Raw genomic sequence first — 19,126 nt, forward strand, 5'->3', positions numbered from 1 at the left:
TTGTTGGACAGGTATTGAAACAGGAGTCTGAACAATAACATGAGAAGAAGAACTTGTTGTACAAAGAGAAACATGTAGCATAAAAGCATGAACAGATTCAGATACAAAAACAACAATAGAACTTATTGTTGAATAAACAGAAACATGTACTGCAGAATTATCAGGAATAGAAGCCTTTGGACCAAGAACATAACCATGTTGCACAGACCGTTGTGCTGAACTTATTGTTGTATTAACAGAAAAAGATACTGCAGAAACATGAACTTCACCACTACCAGAAGCATTTGGGGCAAGAACATAACCAGAAGAAACAGGTAGAGCAAAACCTTGTCTTGAAGTAGAAGATGATCTTCTTTGCTTTTGCGTTAACACTTGCAATATCTGACTAGTACGCCTTACCTCCCTTTCCTGTAAAAGATATAATCAAGTAAAATAGAACAAATGGATGAAATCAAATAATAAATAAAAGATGAAATCCATTAAATAGAGGATATCATACATAAAAAAATGAAAAATATCAAGAATAAATGTAATCAATAAATAATAATAACTGAAATATATTAAAAATATATTAATATTCTAAAATAAATATCAATTACATAAACCAATAAAAAACACTAGTATAATTTACAATACTGTTTAATATAAAAACATTACAAAATGTTTTGTGTTGAAGATACCTCAGAAGGATTTTGCTGCCTAGAGGAAGAAAAAGGATTAGAAGTAGTAGAAACAATAGATTTAACAGGAGGACCAATAGTGGTAATAGGAACAGAAGTAGCAGCAACAGTAGAAGTATCAGGAGGAATAGAGCCAGCAACACCAAACGAGGTTACAAGAAGTGAATTAGTTTCAGTAGGAGAATGTGTTTCTTGACTGAGTAACAGGTTAAAATTAGGAGATGGCAAACCAACAGTTAGCTTTTTAATTATGGAATCAATAGTAACTTCTGGAGTAACATTGTCCTTTGACACCAAATTTTGAGCTGGACTTAGTTCCAAACATGTAGAGGTAGCTTCATGCATTATCTTTTCCAAACCCTGAAAAATAATCTCTGAAGAATCAGCAGCAACTTCTGGAATAATATTCTTATTTGACTTTAGATCTACAGCTGGACTTAATTCCAAACTTCCAGAAATAGAATCATCAATTCTCTTCTCCAAACCTTGACAAATATTCTCTGAAGAAGGTAATGTTCTTGAAATACCTCCCTCCAAATTATCTTTAAGGGCACCAAAATCCAGTAAATAAAAATTATTTTTATCCAAATCATTTGGACTCTTATTCTTTTCAACTATCACAGGATATCCCTTGTTCTCAACAATCTCTTTTTGTTTCACAAATTATCTTCTACAGCATCAAGCATCTGAAAGAACTCTTCATTCATATCAAAATCTGACTCTGGCTAAGAAGCTTCTTCTGATAATTTTTCTTCATCTTTCCTAAGATCCTTAATCAACTCAATATTGAAAGCAGAACCAATTTGAATATTCCGCTGTATAATCAACAATTTCTTATCAAGATCCTGAAAAAACAAAACAAAACATAATCTTAGAACAAAATTCATAGAATTAAGGATATCATTTAACTATTGAAGGATGTCGAAATGATTATACCAAACATAATAAATAACACACAGGATATCTATAAATATAACAAGGATATCATAATATCAATACAGGATATTAATCAAGAAATAAAGAAATTATTTTAAAATTTAAGGAAATGAAACAAAAAGTGTAGGATACAATTCATAAAATTGAGGATATCATTCTAAATACAGAGGATATCAAAAAAAACATATAGGATATAACGCAATAATAGATAAAAATAATAAACACCACAGAGAATATCATTAAATCATAACAGGATATGATAATAAGAATAATATAAATGCTGAAGAAGGCATAGGATATAAATAACAACATCAAGGATAAAGTGTATATATATAAAAAATTATAAAAACATTTAAGGAAATGAAACAAGAGATGTAGGATACAATTCATAAAGTTGAGGATATCATTTTAAAAGCATAACATATCAAATTAAGTATACAGGATATAATACATTAACAAAAGATATAATAAACACCACAAAGGAGATAATTAAATCATAACAGGATAAGATAATAAAAAAAATATAAATGGTAAAGAAGATATGATATCATTAACAACATGAAATATATTGTATATATGATACAAAATACAATTCATAAAATTTAAGGTATCATTTATATTGCATATGATATCAAGATGAGTATACAGGATATAATAAACACCAAAAAGGATATCATTTAAGTCATTACAGGATATGATAATAACAATAATAAAAATAGTAAAGAAGGCATATGATATCAATAACAAAATCAAGGATAAAGTATACATGATACAAGATATAAAAATATTATAAAAACATTTAAGGAAATGAAACAAGAGGTGTAGGATAAAATTCATAACATTGAGGATATCGTTTAAAATGCATAGGATATAAAAATAGGTATACATGATATAATGCATAAAATAGAGGATATAAAAATATTATAAACATATAATAGATAAGAAGATAAAAACTTACTGATATATCCATAGATTGAATTTCTTTGTCAGAAGGAAAACCTTTAGGAATCTTATATTTCACAAACATATCAGAATCATCATCACTAACAACTTCAACATCAGTTTTATATTCAAGACTTAAAGGCACTTCCTTCTGAAGTTGTTCAGGTTCCTTTGAAGATTTATCAACATTGGAAGATTCAGCAATCACTATGCTAGAAATAGCAATATCTGGTAAGACTATACCACTACCAAATTGAGATGGGCTTTTACTTTGTGCTTTCACTCGAGCATTCAATGAATCTGAATCCTAATTTCTTATAAAAGGAAATTTAACTTCTGCATGTTCTCCAAAATGCACTTTTTGAACAAATCCAATCAATAATGCTGGCAAACACCCACCAATCTTCTTCAAATGCTTAGTACCAATTGTGGGCTATTTTTTTTCAAACAAAAACTTTTGAAAATCCTCTATAGAACTGCACATTTCCCTTATAATATAGCCACACCAGTCAAAGTCTTTGATTTTATTAACATCTCTTACAGATTTAACACAAACTAATGTTAAGAGACTTATCACCATAAGGTGCTAGAAAATTAGTCAATGCATGAACCACAAAGAGTCTCTTAAACTCATTTCCACCATCGTTTAAAGCCTCAAATATTTTGCCTTAAAAACCTCCAAAGGAACATATCTCTTTTTGCCAACAGATTTAGGAGCACCAGCCTCCTCTTCAGATATATCTTCAGAAGACTTCTTCTCTATCTCAGAAGATATAGGAGCTAGACATACAAAAAATAATTACATTAGTATACATTAAAAAAATATTATTAAAACAATAGAGAACATGAATAACACAATAAAGGATATCAGTAAAGCAATAAAAGATATAATATCACAGAATAAAGGAAATTAATACCTTTGTCACCAACTTTTTCACCTTTTAAAGGAGTTGTTCCAGATAAAAAATTAAATTTCTTCTTCTAAGGCTTCACAACTCCAGCATCCCCATCATTGTCTAAACCAAAATAATCTCTCCATTCCTTGATTATATCCTTATCTGGATTTTCACCTACCTTCTTTTTTGACAACTCAATAACTACATTACCAGTGTGAGGAATACCAAGAACATTTTGTAAATCAGCACTGTTAAAAGAAATCTTCTGATCACCAACCAACAAAACTTTTGTTGTAGGATTATAATTCAAGACAAGAGGCTGATACAAAGATCTGTTTAGATCTCTAGAAAAGTTCATATACAAAAGTCCACCAAACCCAATCTCTTCAACATCACACTTTTGTTGATTAGATAAAAGACTTATAAAATATGTCATTGAATGTGCACTAGATTGACTGGAAATTGTAATATCTCTCATATCATCTACAGTTATATCACTAGAACAACATAAAAAAAACAAGAAAAAGATTAGACAAGGAAAAAAGATATAACAAACTACACATAATAATCTTTTACAAATATAATACCTCAAATCAAAATGTTGTTTTTCAACCTTCTTTCTTCTTTGGGGAATTGCAACATCAAATTTAACTTTTTTCACAGAAGATTGTTTGACTTGTTTTCTGAAATATAGATAATAATACAATACAATATACAAAATAAACTATAATAAATAATTAATACAAACAAGGAAATCATATATAAAATAGAGCACATAAATAGCAGAATATAGGATAACATCAATTAAATAAAGAAATACAGGAAAATATAAAAATATAAAGTTCAACAAATCATCAATAAAGTACAGGGCATCATCAACGGAATAGAGGAAATCATTTATACAAAAAAGGAAATCATCAAAAAATACAAAACAGCAGTCAAAGTATACAATATATATCACCTTCACCAATAAAAGATATAATGTCTAACAATAGAGGAAATCATCAAAACAATATACAATAGAGGAAATACAAAATATAGTGAATAAGATAACAGATATCAACAAGACAATAGAAGAAATTATGTAAACATTTACAGGACATCAACAAAGTAAAAGTAGACATCATAACAAAAAAAAATAAAACATCATCAATAAATAAGAGAAAATCATAAGCAAAATAAAGGACATCATTAACTAAAACAAAGCACATCTTCAAGAGAATGTAAAACATCAATCAAAGTATCAAAAGATATTTCTACAACAATAATGGATATAATGTCCAACAATAAACGAAATCATAAAACAATATAGGATATCAACAACAAACACAAAAAGAACTCATAAAAAAGTAAGACAACAGCAAACGAAAAAAGATGTCAAACAGATAATAAATGTAATATAGAGGAAATCGACAACAAAATAAAGGACATCATTAATGCAACAAAGGACATCATCAAAAGAATGAAAAACATCAATCAAAGTATCAGAAGATATATCTACACCAATAAAGGATACAATGTCCAACAATAAATGAAATCATATAGTAATATAGGATATCAACAACAAACACAAAATGAACTCATTAAAATGTAAAATAAAAGTAAAGCAAAACAAGATATTATACACATAATAAATATAAGACATCAAAAAAAGCAATAGAGGATATTACTGAACAATTAGAAGATATAATTTAAAACAAAACATATATTACACCAACGACAAAACAAACCTAGTTTCGGCAGTTAACTTTCTCTTCGTCGATTTCTTCGGCGATTTTCTGCAAATCAACAATGAAATTTTAAATACAAAATAATAGATGAAGTTGTAATTGAACTAAAAACCTAAAAAAATTTGAAACAAACACAAAAAAAGAAATTAAACAACAATTATAAACAATCGAAGAAGTAAATTCTAGTAAAACAAAAAATAAAATCATCAAAATTAACATAATCATCAATGATAAGCAAATATAACAAGATCAACAATAATATCATCAGAAGCAGAATTCGACTGCAAAACCTAAATCAAAAGGAAAACAATCAACAAAAAAAATGTTCAAATGTAAACCTAGAAGCAGAATTCGACTTTGAAGAACCAATATCTTTGGCAGTTAACGGAGGTTTATTAGGATTCTTCGACCTCATCGTTGATTTACGACGATAATAAGTACAACTAAAATCTTTCATAAAACGAAGAAAAAATGAAGAACAATGAGAAAACAACGATGACAAAATGCAGAGAATATAAATCGAAGAAGACTGAAGAGAAAACGAAGAAAAAGGAAAATAGAGAAACTTCAAACACAAACTATTCTCAACTTCAAATTAATGACGGTTTATTTTGGAAAAAGAGAAGAAAGAGGAAATATAAACATTGAGAGATATTGGACTGGACAACAAAACATTGAAAGAAATTGGGTTGAACATCATTAATAAAGTTGCTGGGCTGAACAAACAATGTCGGGCCAACAATCCCGCGTGACTGACACAACTATTGGTCAGGCAGGACTGACCCAATAGTTTGTGATTACTTATATTGCACACACAATTTGCGTGTGTCTCACAGCTTGTAGTGTATAAAGTAAGTTAATAAAATTTCATACAAATCAAATTGAATCTAAGGCTAAATTTCATACAAAATCAAATTGAACCAAACAAGCCTTAATTCATTGGTTAATTCGTTGCCTTATTGTTTTTGTTTGCGAACAATTTCAAGAAACAACACTCTTATCACATTATCATTATGTAAGGATGTGTTTTGTTCATCTAAAAAGTTGATCAAGTCTAATCAAATATAGATATAAGGTGAATCGGGTTAATTAATAAGTATTAAGTAACATATAGGCTTTGTTCACTTCCCCTTTGAAATAATTATATTTAGTAAAAATAATTTCATTTCAATAAAAATAATTTTTAATCGGTAAAAATCAATCATTTTTTAAAGCAAATATAATAAAGAATTAGGCCATGTTCACGTCACCTTACAAAAATAATATTTAGTAAAAATAATTTCAGTTCAGTAAAAATAATTTTAATTCAGTAAAAATCAGTAATTATAAAGAAGAAATATAACATAGAATTAGTAAAAATAATTTCTATTCAACAAAAACAAATTCAGTTTAGTAAAAATAATTTTAATTCAGCAAAAATAAATACTATTATATTTCTTTTTTACATTTACTAAGTTCTACTAAACTGAAATCATTTTTACTAAATTGAAATTATTTTTACTGAACTGAACTTATTTTTATTGAATTGAAATTAATTTTATTTTTGAAGTAAACAGAGCCTTGCTCCCTTAGGTGACTAGACTAGAAACGTTAATCGTGTAAGTTTGGACCGCGAGCGTTCCTCTGAAATTGTAGGCAATTTCTGTGACTTGCTCGGCAAACTGGGCATTCAAACTTCTTCATTCGCATTCCATAGCTCAGGTATTGTATTTTTGTAATCTTATTATCAGAATTTCATCTCTTTGTTTCTTGTTTCATTTTTTTACTTTTGAATACAACATTAGTTTATTAATGAAGAACAACTGCATCACAAATGGCAATAAAAATAAAATAATTATGGACTTTGAATTTTCAACTCAGATTTTCATATTTTGGGTATTACTATTAATCCAAATCATCAAATGGTTTGACGGAAAAATAACAAGACTGTAATAGACCACATTTGATTAGATTATTGGTCATTTTTATAGAATTTGCTCGAGATATTGTAATTGTATTTGCTAATTTATACAACTGTTAAGAACAAGCATTTTATTCTGACATTAGGGTTCTAAGCCTTAAATGTATGACAATGTGGAAAATTTCATTATTAAACTTACGATATTCAAAGATTGGCAAATTATTTTGGGACCCAAAATAGAAATTCAGCCTAAAATTGAGAATTTGGGATGGAGGGCGTGTCTATAAAAAATTGTGATTTGTAGATTGTCAAAGTTCTATAATTTGTTGGTCATACATGTATTAGAAGCTCTTCTTCAATTTTCACCTTTCTTTTTGGGTTGTGGGAGTTGAAGTTTGAAACTTGGCGTGTGAAAGAAAATACCTTGGATTATACAATAATCAATGCTTGACAAAAGGGATTGTTGTCCATTAGATGCTCATTTAAACAATTACAAAACAGTGATTGGTGGGGTTGTATCTCTAGTTGATGATTAAAACTGGCTATTGTTTCATGTAGCACAGGTTGCTTTGTTGCTGAATTTTCAATTTGAGAGCCTACTATATGAACACAAATAGATAAACATACTAGGTATTGCGACATCAGTATGGTCCTGCTGCTGTTAGTTTAGACTAGCTTAGATATGGTACATAGTTTAAAACTTAATGAGATGATGCGGTTTCTTTGGAAGAGAAGTGTGGCTACTGCTTTTGTTTCAAGATGTAGGGGCTTTAGTAGTGGAGTTACTGGATATGGTAGCTCATCATTTTCTGTCATGAGTTTTGGGGATGGCAGTCAGGGAGCTCTGGGCTTGCCGTCTTCCTTGATTGGTGTTGGGGCTGATGCTTATGAACCAACTATAGTACCTGGGCTCCCAGCTGATGTCATGAGTGTCAGCGCTGGGCATTATCACTCTCTTGCTGTGACAGCTAAAGGAGAGTTGTGGGCTTGGGGTAGAAATGATGAGGGTCAGCTTGGTAGAGGTCTTCTTGAACCCAGGTTTATCACTCCTCTTCCTTTATACATATAATACTTTTTAAATGTATGTATTCATTTATATAAATGTTGAGCAAAATTTAACATTGCTATTGTGAATGAATTTTGTGAAGCAATTACCCCTTGTTGGACGGCTCTGTCATACTCGTCTCATTATGCCTTTTCTACTCAAGTTCATAGATGTAAAGTTTGATGTAAAGTTTATTTTGTGTTTTTTTGTGGTTAGTGATTAACAAATATTTGTGAAAGTAGGGTGGTGGAAGAGAGAAATAATAAGAAAATGTTGCAATTATAATGCAACAGATGTATAAGGAAAGTGTTGCGATTATTACGAAACTAAGGGAGTATTAGTTGTTTTTAGTTTATAAAACTACCAAAAAGCTAAAAACTCTTTAACAAAGCTCCTAACCAAACACCCCAAAGAGCTTTTTGAAATGGTCAAATAGCTCTTTTTTTTGCTCCAAAAAGCTCGTAACCAAACACCCCAAAGAGCTTTTTGAAATGGTCAAATAGTTCTTTTTGCTCCAAAAAGCTCTATTTACTCCAAAAAGCTCCTAACCAAACACCCCTTAAGTCTTCCATTCTTTGAAGTCTTCTTACAACTTGGACTTAAAGTCCACAACCCCAACCATTCACTTCACTTCTTTCTTTTGCTTTTTTCATAATATTAATATTATTACTAACAATAATATTATTACTTAGCCAATTCTGTGAATTTTTTTTCCCTCTTTCCTTTTCATTTCTTATAACATTAGTATTAACTAACAATAATAATATTACTTAGTTAATTTTGTGATTTATTATCCCAACCAGAAGAAAGAAGTGAACTAGTGAAGCCGATAGAGCTGGGGTTGTGGACTTTAAGTCCAGGTTGTAAGAAGTCTTTAAAAAATGGAAGACTTAAAGTTATTATATCGGTGTCATACCTAGTCTACTTGAGGTAGACAATAGGTTCTTGACTCTGGGGTAGTAGCCTTTAGGGGTGATTACGATGCGAGTCGAGCTGTATCACTAAGCTCAACTCGAACTCGATAGCTAAAACCAAGCTCGACTCGAGCTCGAAAATTCGCAAGCTCCAAAAAACAAGCTCGAACTCGACTCGATTGGCTATTGCTTAAGCTCGACTCGAGCTTGAACTGGCTTGATTGAAGCTCGAACTCGACTCGATTGGCTATTAGTTAAGCTTGACGTTGGATTCCGGAGATTTATGCTAGCCTGAGCTTTGAGAAGGGAGAGAGAGAGAAAAAGATAGAGATAGTATAGAGAGTGGCGGCTAAGAGGTATGAGGGTTTTGTGTTTATGGTTTTATTTTTTATTGTTCAGGTTTACAATTTTGAATCTTGATTGTTGAAGTGTTAGGATGAAAAGAGATCAACGGTTAAATCTTATGATGATTACAAAAAATTATATTGTTATTATTTTTATCTTAATGCTTTATACTTTGAAGCTAAGACATAAGAAATTAAGAGAATAATTTTAAAAAATTGTTTGAATTGTATAAATGTTTTTTAGAAAAAAATGTTAATCTTATCGAGCTTCTCACGAGCTTTTCGTTTCGGGCTCGAGCTTGAGCTCGAGTGTTGACCGGACCGAGTAGCTTGCGAGCTGTCCCGTCTCATAAGAAGCCCTAGTAGCATTTAATATGCTAGTTGTTGTGCATCTTAAGGATTGAAGAAAAGTGGGAGGTTAGGCATTATAAAAGTGTCGTGAATGTTGAAGGGAAAAGATGTAGAAGAAGTGAGTAAGCAAGAAAAAAAGCAGTGAGTGCATCTCAGAGTTGGTGTGAGCACAAATCTGTTGTAGTAAGGGAGGACATGACGGAGTGACAAATACAATATTAGTGTGAGGGTATTTTTAGGGTTAGGATAAGTACCACTGTTGAGGTACTAGTGTAGACTTTGTGAGGAGGGGGTTTTCACGTAAAATTCTTGTGTGTGTTTTTGTCATTCCATATTTAACTATTCTTCCTGATATTTTGTTTATATGTTGCTCTATGTTAACATTCTTAGCACTTAATTCTCTAGACTATCAACATTGGGTTTCCTTTAATTACGTTGTGACCTGAAGTTTGCTTGATCTGATCGTTTCTGAAGTTTATGAGTATGTCCTGTATGTCCCCTTAGCCAAAATTATCAGATGAATTGGTTGATAGACTGGCCCTATGGTGTATTAGAACGATTTGCTTCTCTTGATCTAGACAATGCTCAAAAGGTCAAATCACATTTAAGCTGTAGCTCATAGTTTGGAAGGCTGGCATGATTAGGTGAAGAGGTTTTGAAGATTGAAACAATGTGATTTCAATCTCTATGGGCTTATATGATGATTAGGAATACGTGAGAATCCGTATTTTGCCAATGGTTTTCTGCCATCAATGTAAAGAGCATGCTATCTAATGCTGCAGAAAGAAAGGGAAATCATTGGTGGTTTGAGCACCTATGTATTTCCGTTAATTACAATTATTCTATGGCTACTCTAGTGCTTGTAAGTGTTTTTTTTTCTTATCTGGCACTAGAATTTTAACATATTATGGACACTGCTTTTAAAATTAAAAAAGACCTAGGTCCTCATATTAGTCATATATGTCCTGGATAATCACTAGGTTGAATGCAGGGACTTTTTGAGTCAAATCAAGGGTAATAAGTATAAACAGGCTGAGGCTGTCTACATCTTTGAATGAAAAAATAATGCTGATAGCATGTAAGTTAAGTTTTCATCGCTTAAAGGTGTTTAGTGTCAATTTGTAGAGAGCTACTTTCTAACCCTACGCCTTATATCTCGATTCATAGAGAGCTACACGAAAGGGTGTTCATGAAAATTGGATATTGATCCCAAAAGATCTTGTTTGGAACTAATAGAGGACATGTGATTAGCTGTTTAAGTATCAATGTTTAGTGTATTATGATCCAAAAATTATTATCATTGATAAACCCCAAAGGTATTGGAATTCTCCTACCTAGCGCATAGTGCTTTCTTTCCGTGATTGGAAGTGTAGTGTGTACTTATTAGATAACCTCGGTCACAAGTCACAACTTTAAGAGTCTTCATTGACTATGCCTGGGTGAGCCGTGAGCCTAGCTACTGCAGATGTAAAACATAGATAAAGAAGGATGTAAAAGATACCAATGTAACTTGATTACTTGATGTCCTGAACCAAAGCCAGATGTGGAAAATATTCATTGCTCCACGGCCCTCCACCAGTTAGTCCAGACCAACCTGTGTGCTCTGTAAGTATATGCTAAACATCAAACCTGGTGTCGGTTCACAAATTTTGAGAAACAGATAGGCTGTGCATTGCCTAGTTGCCTGTATCGGCTTGTTTGGACTAATGTGACATCTGACATAGCATCCCTGTGTGAGATTGATGCTAACAAACTACTTAATTTTAAAAGACCTGCCCATAACTTGTGCATTAATTTCACTAATCTCTGAATCTTGCCTTTTTCATAGTTTCTAACATTCTATCATAGTAATATTGTTACTTATTTACGTAGCAGATGTTCATGGAACGAACCAAAGCTTGTGAAAGAATTAGACAATGTGAAAGTTCAATCTGCATTTGCATCTGGGGTAATATCTGCTGCCATTGGTGATGATGGCTCTATATGGACATGGGGAAGATCCAAGCGTGGGCAGCTTGGGCATGGGAAAGGAATAACAGAGTCTCTTGTGCCATCCAAAGTCAAAGCACTCACTGGAGAACATATAACCAAGGTGGTCACTATCTAATGCCTCTAAGGTAGAATTGTAGTCTATATACTGCTAGTTCTGTTAGTTTTTTTCCTTTTTAAAATAATTTCACTCAAACTTTGCATTCCACTTGGTGATTCCTGTATCTGCTGCATTTCAAAAAAAATTTGGGTCAATTTGTACCACATTCCAAAACTCCAGGGGACTTAACCTGATTTTGGCACACCCTTTTAGGTATCACTTGGTTGGGGACATGTGCTTGCTCAAACAGTTGATGGAAAGTTGTTTAGCTGGGGTTATTCAGCAGATGGAAGACTAGGAAGACTGGGAGAGACAGTCAAAGCCTCGCCCTTAGATTCAAGTGCAGAATTACCTGGAAGGCATGAGATGACCTCCTCTGAAGCCCTAGATGTTGCTGAGAAACTTGTCTTGGAAAGTATGGCGAAGGAAAAGGACATGCCAATTGTGTGGGAACCACATTTAATAGAAGAACTACATTCCATTCCAGTGACTGATATATCCTGTGGCCTTGATCACTCCTTACTCATCTGCCGTAAGCCATTTATACAAATTTCATTTCTATTTTTATTGGTTACTTCTTCAGAATTGCCTAAATTAATATAAAATTCCAACAGGTGATAACACCATACTAAGCGGGGGCAGTAACATCTATGGTCAGTTAGGCAGAGAAAATCAAGGCCTAGGGTTTTTTCCAGTTGACGTCAGCTTCCGTCCACTGTCAGTCGCATGTGGGCTAGGACATTCCCTTGCAATCTGTGAAATGCCTGCATCAGAGGATGGCAATGATTTCAGGAAAGCTGTATATTCTTGGGGATGGAATGGGAGTTCTCAGCTTGGAAGGCCAGGCCATGAGAGAAAACCATTAGCAGTGGCAAGTTTAGCCGAGGAGATTCCTACAGCTGTTTCTTGTGGCCGTGTGCATTCACTTGCTGTCACTGGCAACGGGCAGTTGTGGGTTTGGGGTTGTGGTAAAAATGGGAGGCTTGGCTTAGGCAGCTCATTTGATGAATCGGAGCCAGTCTCAGTTGATATTGAGCAGTACAAAGTTGTTCAAGCTGTAGCAGGTTTTGATCACACTCTGCTCTTGGTTGCTGAATCATGAGCTAATTTGCAGGTTTTGGCATTTTGTTTTTGATTTCAGGAACTATTCAGAGGCTTGAATCAATTTGCTGCTTGGAGAAATCAATTGGTTATCGATAGCAAGATCAACCTTCCCTTCTCCTGACAGTCTTCCTAAACTGAGCAACACTTTTTTTAACTGTTACTGTCCCCTTGTCCTGCGTATACGGAGGCAATAGATGCATCATCATCTGTGCTAAGCATAAATCTTGAAGGTTTTAATCTTGAACACATTTTCTAGAAGGAGAATTTGCATTTAAATAGTAACTAGAAGGATGAAAATAGCCTAGAAAATTCTTCTACAAAGGTTTCTGATGCAAGGTTAAAGTTGATACTTGATTATTTTTTTTTTTCTCTCTCATTTAAGGTATTTCTTTTCATTGTCAATGAGAACCAACACTTCTATAAAATCCCTTTTAATTACCTGAAATAATGCTCAAAGTAGAATCATTTTAGCAGGCCATAAAACACAATTTGAAGTGATGATTTATGCAAATAGGGATGGCAAAGGGGATGGATATGATATCATATCCCCATATCCATCTAAAATTTCTATACCCCACCATGATAAGTACGTACCAAATATCCCCAACCGTCTAAATGAGTATAAAACTCAATCCGCACCCTCTCTATTCTCCATATGGGTAGTATTGCCTATCGATGTCCTCTACCTATGCCCAGCTATTATTTGCCTATTGGAATCATTTCCTTCATTTCTTATGTTGTATAAGAGCACTAACACTAGTGAGGAGGTAAAAAAATGTACATGAGAAGCAATAAGTGTGACATTCCCCACACCAAAACGACGTGTTTTGGGACTTGTGGCTTCGTGACATTCCCCAAAACACTGCATTTTGGTGGAAGGAAGCAAAAAAAAAAAATAATTGCAGCTGCTGACAGGGCGCGTCACGCGGCCCAATGGCATGCTGACACGCGTCCTGTCAGCCTTTCCCAACCAATGAAAATATTCCTGATTTAAACCAACGGTAACATTTTTGTAACCGTTATAAATCATATTTACGTATTAAAAAAAAAAAAAATTTACACCAACGTTCATATTTTTTTTTCCTCTATAAATAGACATCCATTTTCATATATTTTCACATACTTATCACAAAAAAATCCCTATATTCACTTATCTCTCACTTTGTAATACATATTTAAAATCTTCTCAAAAATTATTATTATTATTATTATTATTATTATTATTATTATTATTGTTAGCATTATTATTTCTAATTGTTGTTTAGTATTTAACTTTATATCTCATCAAATATTGTTAACATTTTTTTTTATTTTTTTAAAATTTAATCATCTAATGGATCCCAACAACTCCAATTACTCTCAATTTTCTGCTCATTTAGCTGATTTAGGGGATGATTTCCTTACCAATCCTCAATTTCAACTTTTCCTACAAAGATTAGGAAACACATCTCTGCAAAATACTTCACAACAAACACCTCCTCAAATTCCCGTTGAAAACACTTATTATGAACCACAATCACCTCCTACGTATCAAGGGAGTAACTCTCAGTACGAGGAGGAGCTTGAAGAAAATGTTCCAGAAACACCTCAATACCCTCAACCTCCTCCAAGAATGCCGGCCAATCAACCCCAACAACTCGCTAGAGCGAGTCGTATTGGGTCGGTTGCAGAGGATGAAGCTCTTATTGGTTTGTACATGAAATTCAGTGAAGATGCGATTTCAGGTACAAATCAAAAAGCAATTGTGCTTTGGCGCAAAATGTCTGCGGCGCATGATAAAGCGCAAGCTGAGAATCCCCACATCTTACCGCCCAGACCTGTGAAGAGTTTAGAAAGCCATTGGAGAAGGATGGCAACAGATTTGCTACAAGGGAGCACTTGCTATGATGAAGCGGGTAGAGCTACAGGGAGTGGTTACAATGAAGTTGACCGAATTAGCAACGCATCCAAGTTATTCTATATTTCGGCCAAGCCTCCACATAATTTCACTTGTTAGCATGGGTGGGAAATGATTAAAATGACCCAAAATTTAGGACTAAATTGAGATGGGGATTGTCAAAAGAGGAAAGACAAGCTTGTGGTGATGATATCGAAGATGATAGCAGTGGCAGTGGGAAGAGATCTAGAACTGAAGTTGAAGGTGATGGTCCTTCTACCGATTTCTCGTCTGGAGGTCTACCTCGACCCGATGGTGTTAAAAAAGCAAAAGCCAAGCATAATAAGGGGAAACAGGTGGCTTCTGAAAGTGCAGTTTTAAGCATTGGTGAGCAAATGAAGGCAAATAATGAAAACAGAGAAAGAGTGGTTATTCTACATCAAAAGAAGTTGGATCTGGACGAGAAAAGGGAGATGAGAAAACAAAAGCAGGTTAAATTATAAGAGAGGAAGATGAATTTTGATATGCTACAAGCTCTACTGGGAAAGACTACACCGCTAACTCCTACTGAAGAGGTGTGGAAGGATGAATTAATTGAATTAGTCTATGGTAAAAGGACAACGTAACTTTTATATGAATTTATGTCTACTATTGGCGTGTTTATGTTGTAGTTTAAGTTCGAATTTTATTTATGTTAAAGTTTATTTTAGCCTATGTTGAGTTTATGTTGTAGTTTAATATCCAATTTAAATTTATGTTTAAGTTTATTTTAGTCTATGTTTAAGTTTATGTTCAACATAATGATTTATGAAATAAATTTTTTTTAGCTTATTTAATTTTTTTTCTATGGTACGTTTTGTTTTATACATTCAAAATTTTCCTGAATTGTCAAATCCGAGTCAATAGTCAAATACAATTAGTGCTGGTTTTTAGTGATGCATTCAGTATTTAGTACATATTTGAGTAAGTATTCAATGTTATGTGATCTGCAATGATACATCATATCAACTGAAAATGCTAGTCACATGCATTGAAATAGTTTTATGATTCAGATTCATATCATCTGCAAAAGTTAGTCACGTGTCCCATTTACTCTTTGTTTTATTAAGTAATGAATGACTTTGTTATATATACATGTGCTACACTCAACCGTAAACAATATCACCCCAACAATCCCAATTATCATACCAAAACCATGCAGATGTTTTCCATCACCTCAAGCTCAAGTTCTTCAGATTCTAATCAAAATGAAGACTTCGATCACCTCGTTGATGATTTTGTCACAAACCACCTACCACTTATATTGATTCCACAAAACCCACCACAAGAAACCAAACCTATAAACGATATTAATTGTGTCCCAATTCCAAGAGGGGATAGGGAAAGAGAAAAAGGGCATTTGCAGTTATTTAACGATTACTTTGCAAATAATCCAGTTTACAACGAAAACCAATTCCGTCATAGATTTCGAATGCAACGACCTTTGTTTTGTCATATTATGAACAAGGTGGTTGAAGGGGATCAATTTTTCCAGCAACGCCGGAATACAGCAGGAAGGCTAGGTTTATCACCGTTGCAAAAATGCACTGCAGCAATAAGAATGTTAGCTTACGGTCTGGCTCCAGATGCCGTGGATGAATATTTGCGTATTGGCCAAACAACCTCTAGGAAGGCGTTGCAACATTTTTGTCAGGGGGTTATTAAACAGTTTGAAGGTGATTACCTACGAAGTCCTACAAATGAAGATATAAGGAGAATCCTTTACCAAAATGATAGGCGTGGTTTTCCTGGGATGATTGGTAGTATAGACTGCATGCATTGGGAGTGGAAGAATTTTCCTATGGCTTGGAAAGCGCAGTATGCTGGTCGTAGCAAGAATGCAACCCTCATTCTAGAAGCCATTGCTGATCAAGATTTATGGATTTGGCATGCATTCTTTGGAATGCCTGGATCATGTAACGATCTTAATGTTCTTTACCGATCTCCGGTGTTTGATGATGTACTACAAGGTGGTTCACCACCAATAAATTTTTTGGTCAACGGTCATTAGTAAAACTTGGGCTACTACTTAGCCGATGGAATTTACCCGAGATGGCCAACTTTTATACAAGGTATAACACATCCTCAGGTTCAAAAAGACAAGTTATTCACTGATAGACAAGCAACAGCTCGGAAAGACATTGAACGGGCCTTCGGAGTTTTACAAGCTAGGTTTGCTATACTGCGACAACCGTCACTTGCTTTCGATGAAGACATTTTGTGTGATATAATGAAAGCTTGTATCATTATGCACAACATGATTGTAGAGGATGAACGATAAAACTACACGCATGCAGAAGTTTTGAGACGGTACTATGAAGAAGATCGCCCACAACGTACAACAGTAAGGTCGGGACCGAGTACAAGTGCCACGATGAACAACGACGAGCCTTTCCAATACAATGTCGGATGTCCACCCAACATTGAATTTGACATGTATGTTCAGAGACGGATAGCCCTTCGTGATAGAGAGACCCATTTATCTCTCAAACAAGATTTGGTAGAGCACATTTGGCAAAAATATGATCCTAATAATGCCGAATAAATTATTGTAATGTGTCATTAATTACTCCGGTCTATGTTAAAGTAAGGTTACTTTATAATAATCTTCTAGGCCCAAAGTATTTGTACTATCGTTATTTTAAATTCCATTGTATTTTTATATTAATGTAATATAATTAAGAAATGTCGTTTTAATTAAATAATTAAGTTCAAAAAAACGTTGTTTAATAGAAAACTTTTTTGGTTTAAAAAAAAAAAAAATTATTAACAGGAAAACACAAATTTTATAATGTAATTAATTAAAGCAAAACACAAATTTTATAACGTTAATTGTATTCATAACCGTATCCTACTAGTTTAAAAATTATCAAAAAAAAGAATATTGAAAATAAAAAAGGTGATGTGTATTGTGGTGGGGTATAGAAAATAGTAGGAGAGATAGTGGTGAGGAGTTTTTTTTATAAGTATTGATGTGGTAAAAAACATTACTCTTGAGGAGAAATGGGTGGGAGGAGTGAGAAAGTGGGTAGAGAGAGAATGAGGAGAAATAATTCTCCTCACTAGTGTTAGTGCTCTAAGTAAGATCAATGGAAATGCAGGGTGTAAACAAATGTTAGTTTTAATAAACACAAGTATTCATCATTATTTATTTATTTATTTATTTTGACAAAGGAGTATTCATCATTATTACTTCCCATAGATTCAATTAATAGAACTTGTCATATACAAAGTATATTCTATATATTATTAATAGAACACTTCTTATTTTTGTCCATTCTACTACTATATTGATTGCTATATTCTAATTTGACAATGAATCTCTCTATATCTGCCGTTTATGTTTTTCCCATTGACCAACAAAATATTAGTTATTGTTCTCTCTTTCTATCTATCTACACCCAACAACTAAATGACCATGCTCCACATTATATCAAATATATTATCATAAGATTAACAACAACCAATTCAACAATTTTGTTTGTCATCGTTTTTGGTTCAGTTTTTTTTTTTTTTTTTTTTTTTTTTTTTTTTTTTTTTTCAAAAACAGGAAATAAGAAAAAGATGTTTTCACTTTTCTATTCATTGTAAGTTTTTAAATCTATCATGATTTTAATAAGTTTGATTAATTTTTAATATATTATAGGACATATATCATATGATTTTGAAAAACAGAAAACAATAGCATTATCAAACAGACCCAAAATACAAAGTTTGCACCAAAATAAAACCCTCTTAATGAGTTAATGGTAGAGTTCAAACTTGAGCATACAATGGGTTGAGTTTCGTTGCCTAACCTATAAATTAAAGTGTTGACCTAGAGGTTTACCCTTTTATGTTTTATATCTAGTACAAAACTGCCAAAATGAGAAAAAAAAATAGGCATAACATATAGCCAATGTATATTTACAATCTAAGTCCATAACAAAAGGTAAAAATTGATAGCAATTTGCAACTCCAAATTTTGTGTTCAAACAAAATACAAGATATTAAATTATGCAATTTAGTAGTGTATTTGGTGAAAATTTAAATCGGAAGCTGTAATTTCATGCTCAGTAAGAGTATCAAGTTGATCTTTTACCTTTTACATCATTCTATTTTACGACATATATATATTGTTTTAGAGATTCAATTTATAATACAAAATATAACATAAGTAGATCAAAAATAAAAGGAAAAGAATAAGAAGATCAAAGGAAAAAAAAAGTGAGAAAAAGAAATATAGGTCCCTTTGTATTTTGAAAAGGCGTAACTTTACTTTTCAGTGTTAATTATTGTCT

At 32.8% G+C, this 19,126-nt stretch overlaps 1 protein-coding gene across 2 annotated transcripts; it reads left to right on the forward strand.

The window, feature by feature from the left end:
- The first annotated feature begins 6,767 nt into the window (after positions 1-6,767).
- On the forward strand, positions 6,768-13,331 carry LOC145581925 (ultraviolet-B receptor UVR8-like). Of its 2 annotated transcripts, none has more exons than XM_081638961.1 (5): positions 6,768-6,885; positions 7,648-8,122; positions 11,614-11,830; positions 12,041-12,359; positions 12,442-13,331. In XM_081638961.1, exons 2-5 carry the CDS (start codon positions 7,767-7,769, stop codon positions 12,927-12,929), a joined length of 1,380 nt encoding a protein of 459 aa, XP_081495087.1. In that variant the 5' UTR covers positions 6,768-6,885; positions 7,648-7,766; the 3' UTR covers positions 12,930-13,331. The 2 variants fall into 2 exon arrangements, with proteins under 2 accessions (XP_081495087.1, XP_081495088.1); XM_081638962.1 differs by having other exon boundaries at positions 6,787-6,885; positions 7,643-8,122.
- The last annotated feature ends 5,795 nt before the right edge of the window (positions 13,332-19,126 follow it).

Source organism: Chenopodium album, chromosome 15 (genome assembly GCF_948465745.1).
Source record: "Chenopodium album chromosome 15, dcCheAlbu1.1, whole genome shotgun sequence".
Classification (NCBI taxonomy): Eukaryota; Viridiplantae; Streptophyta; class Magnoliopsida; order Caryophyllales; family Amaranthaceae; genus Chenopodium; species Chenopodium album.

Excerpts from the sequence above, each read along its gene's own strand:
- LOC145581925 (XM_081638961.1), top strand. The coding sequence starts at position 7,767 with ATGGTACATAGTTTAAAACTTAATGAGATGATGCGGTTTCTTTGGAAG. Across the intron at positions 11,831-12,040 it reads CTGGAGAACATATAACCAAG|GTATCACTTGGTTGGGGACA; the intron begins GTGGTCACTATC and ends ACACCCTTTTAG. Across the intron at positions 12,360-12,441 it reads TCACTCCTTACTCATCTGCC|GTGATAACACCATACTAAGC; the intron begins GTAAGCCATTTA and ends AAATTCCAACAG.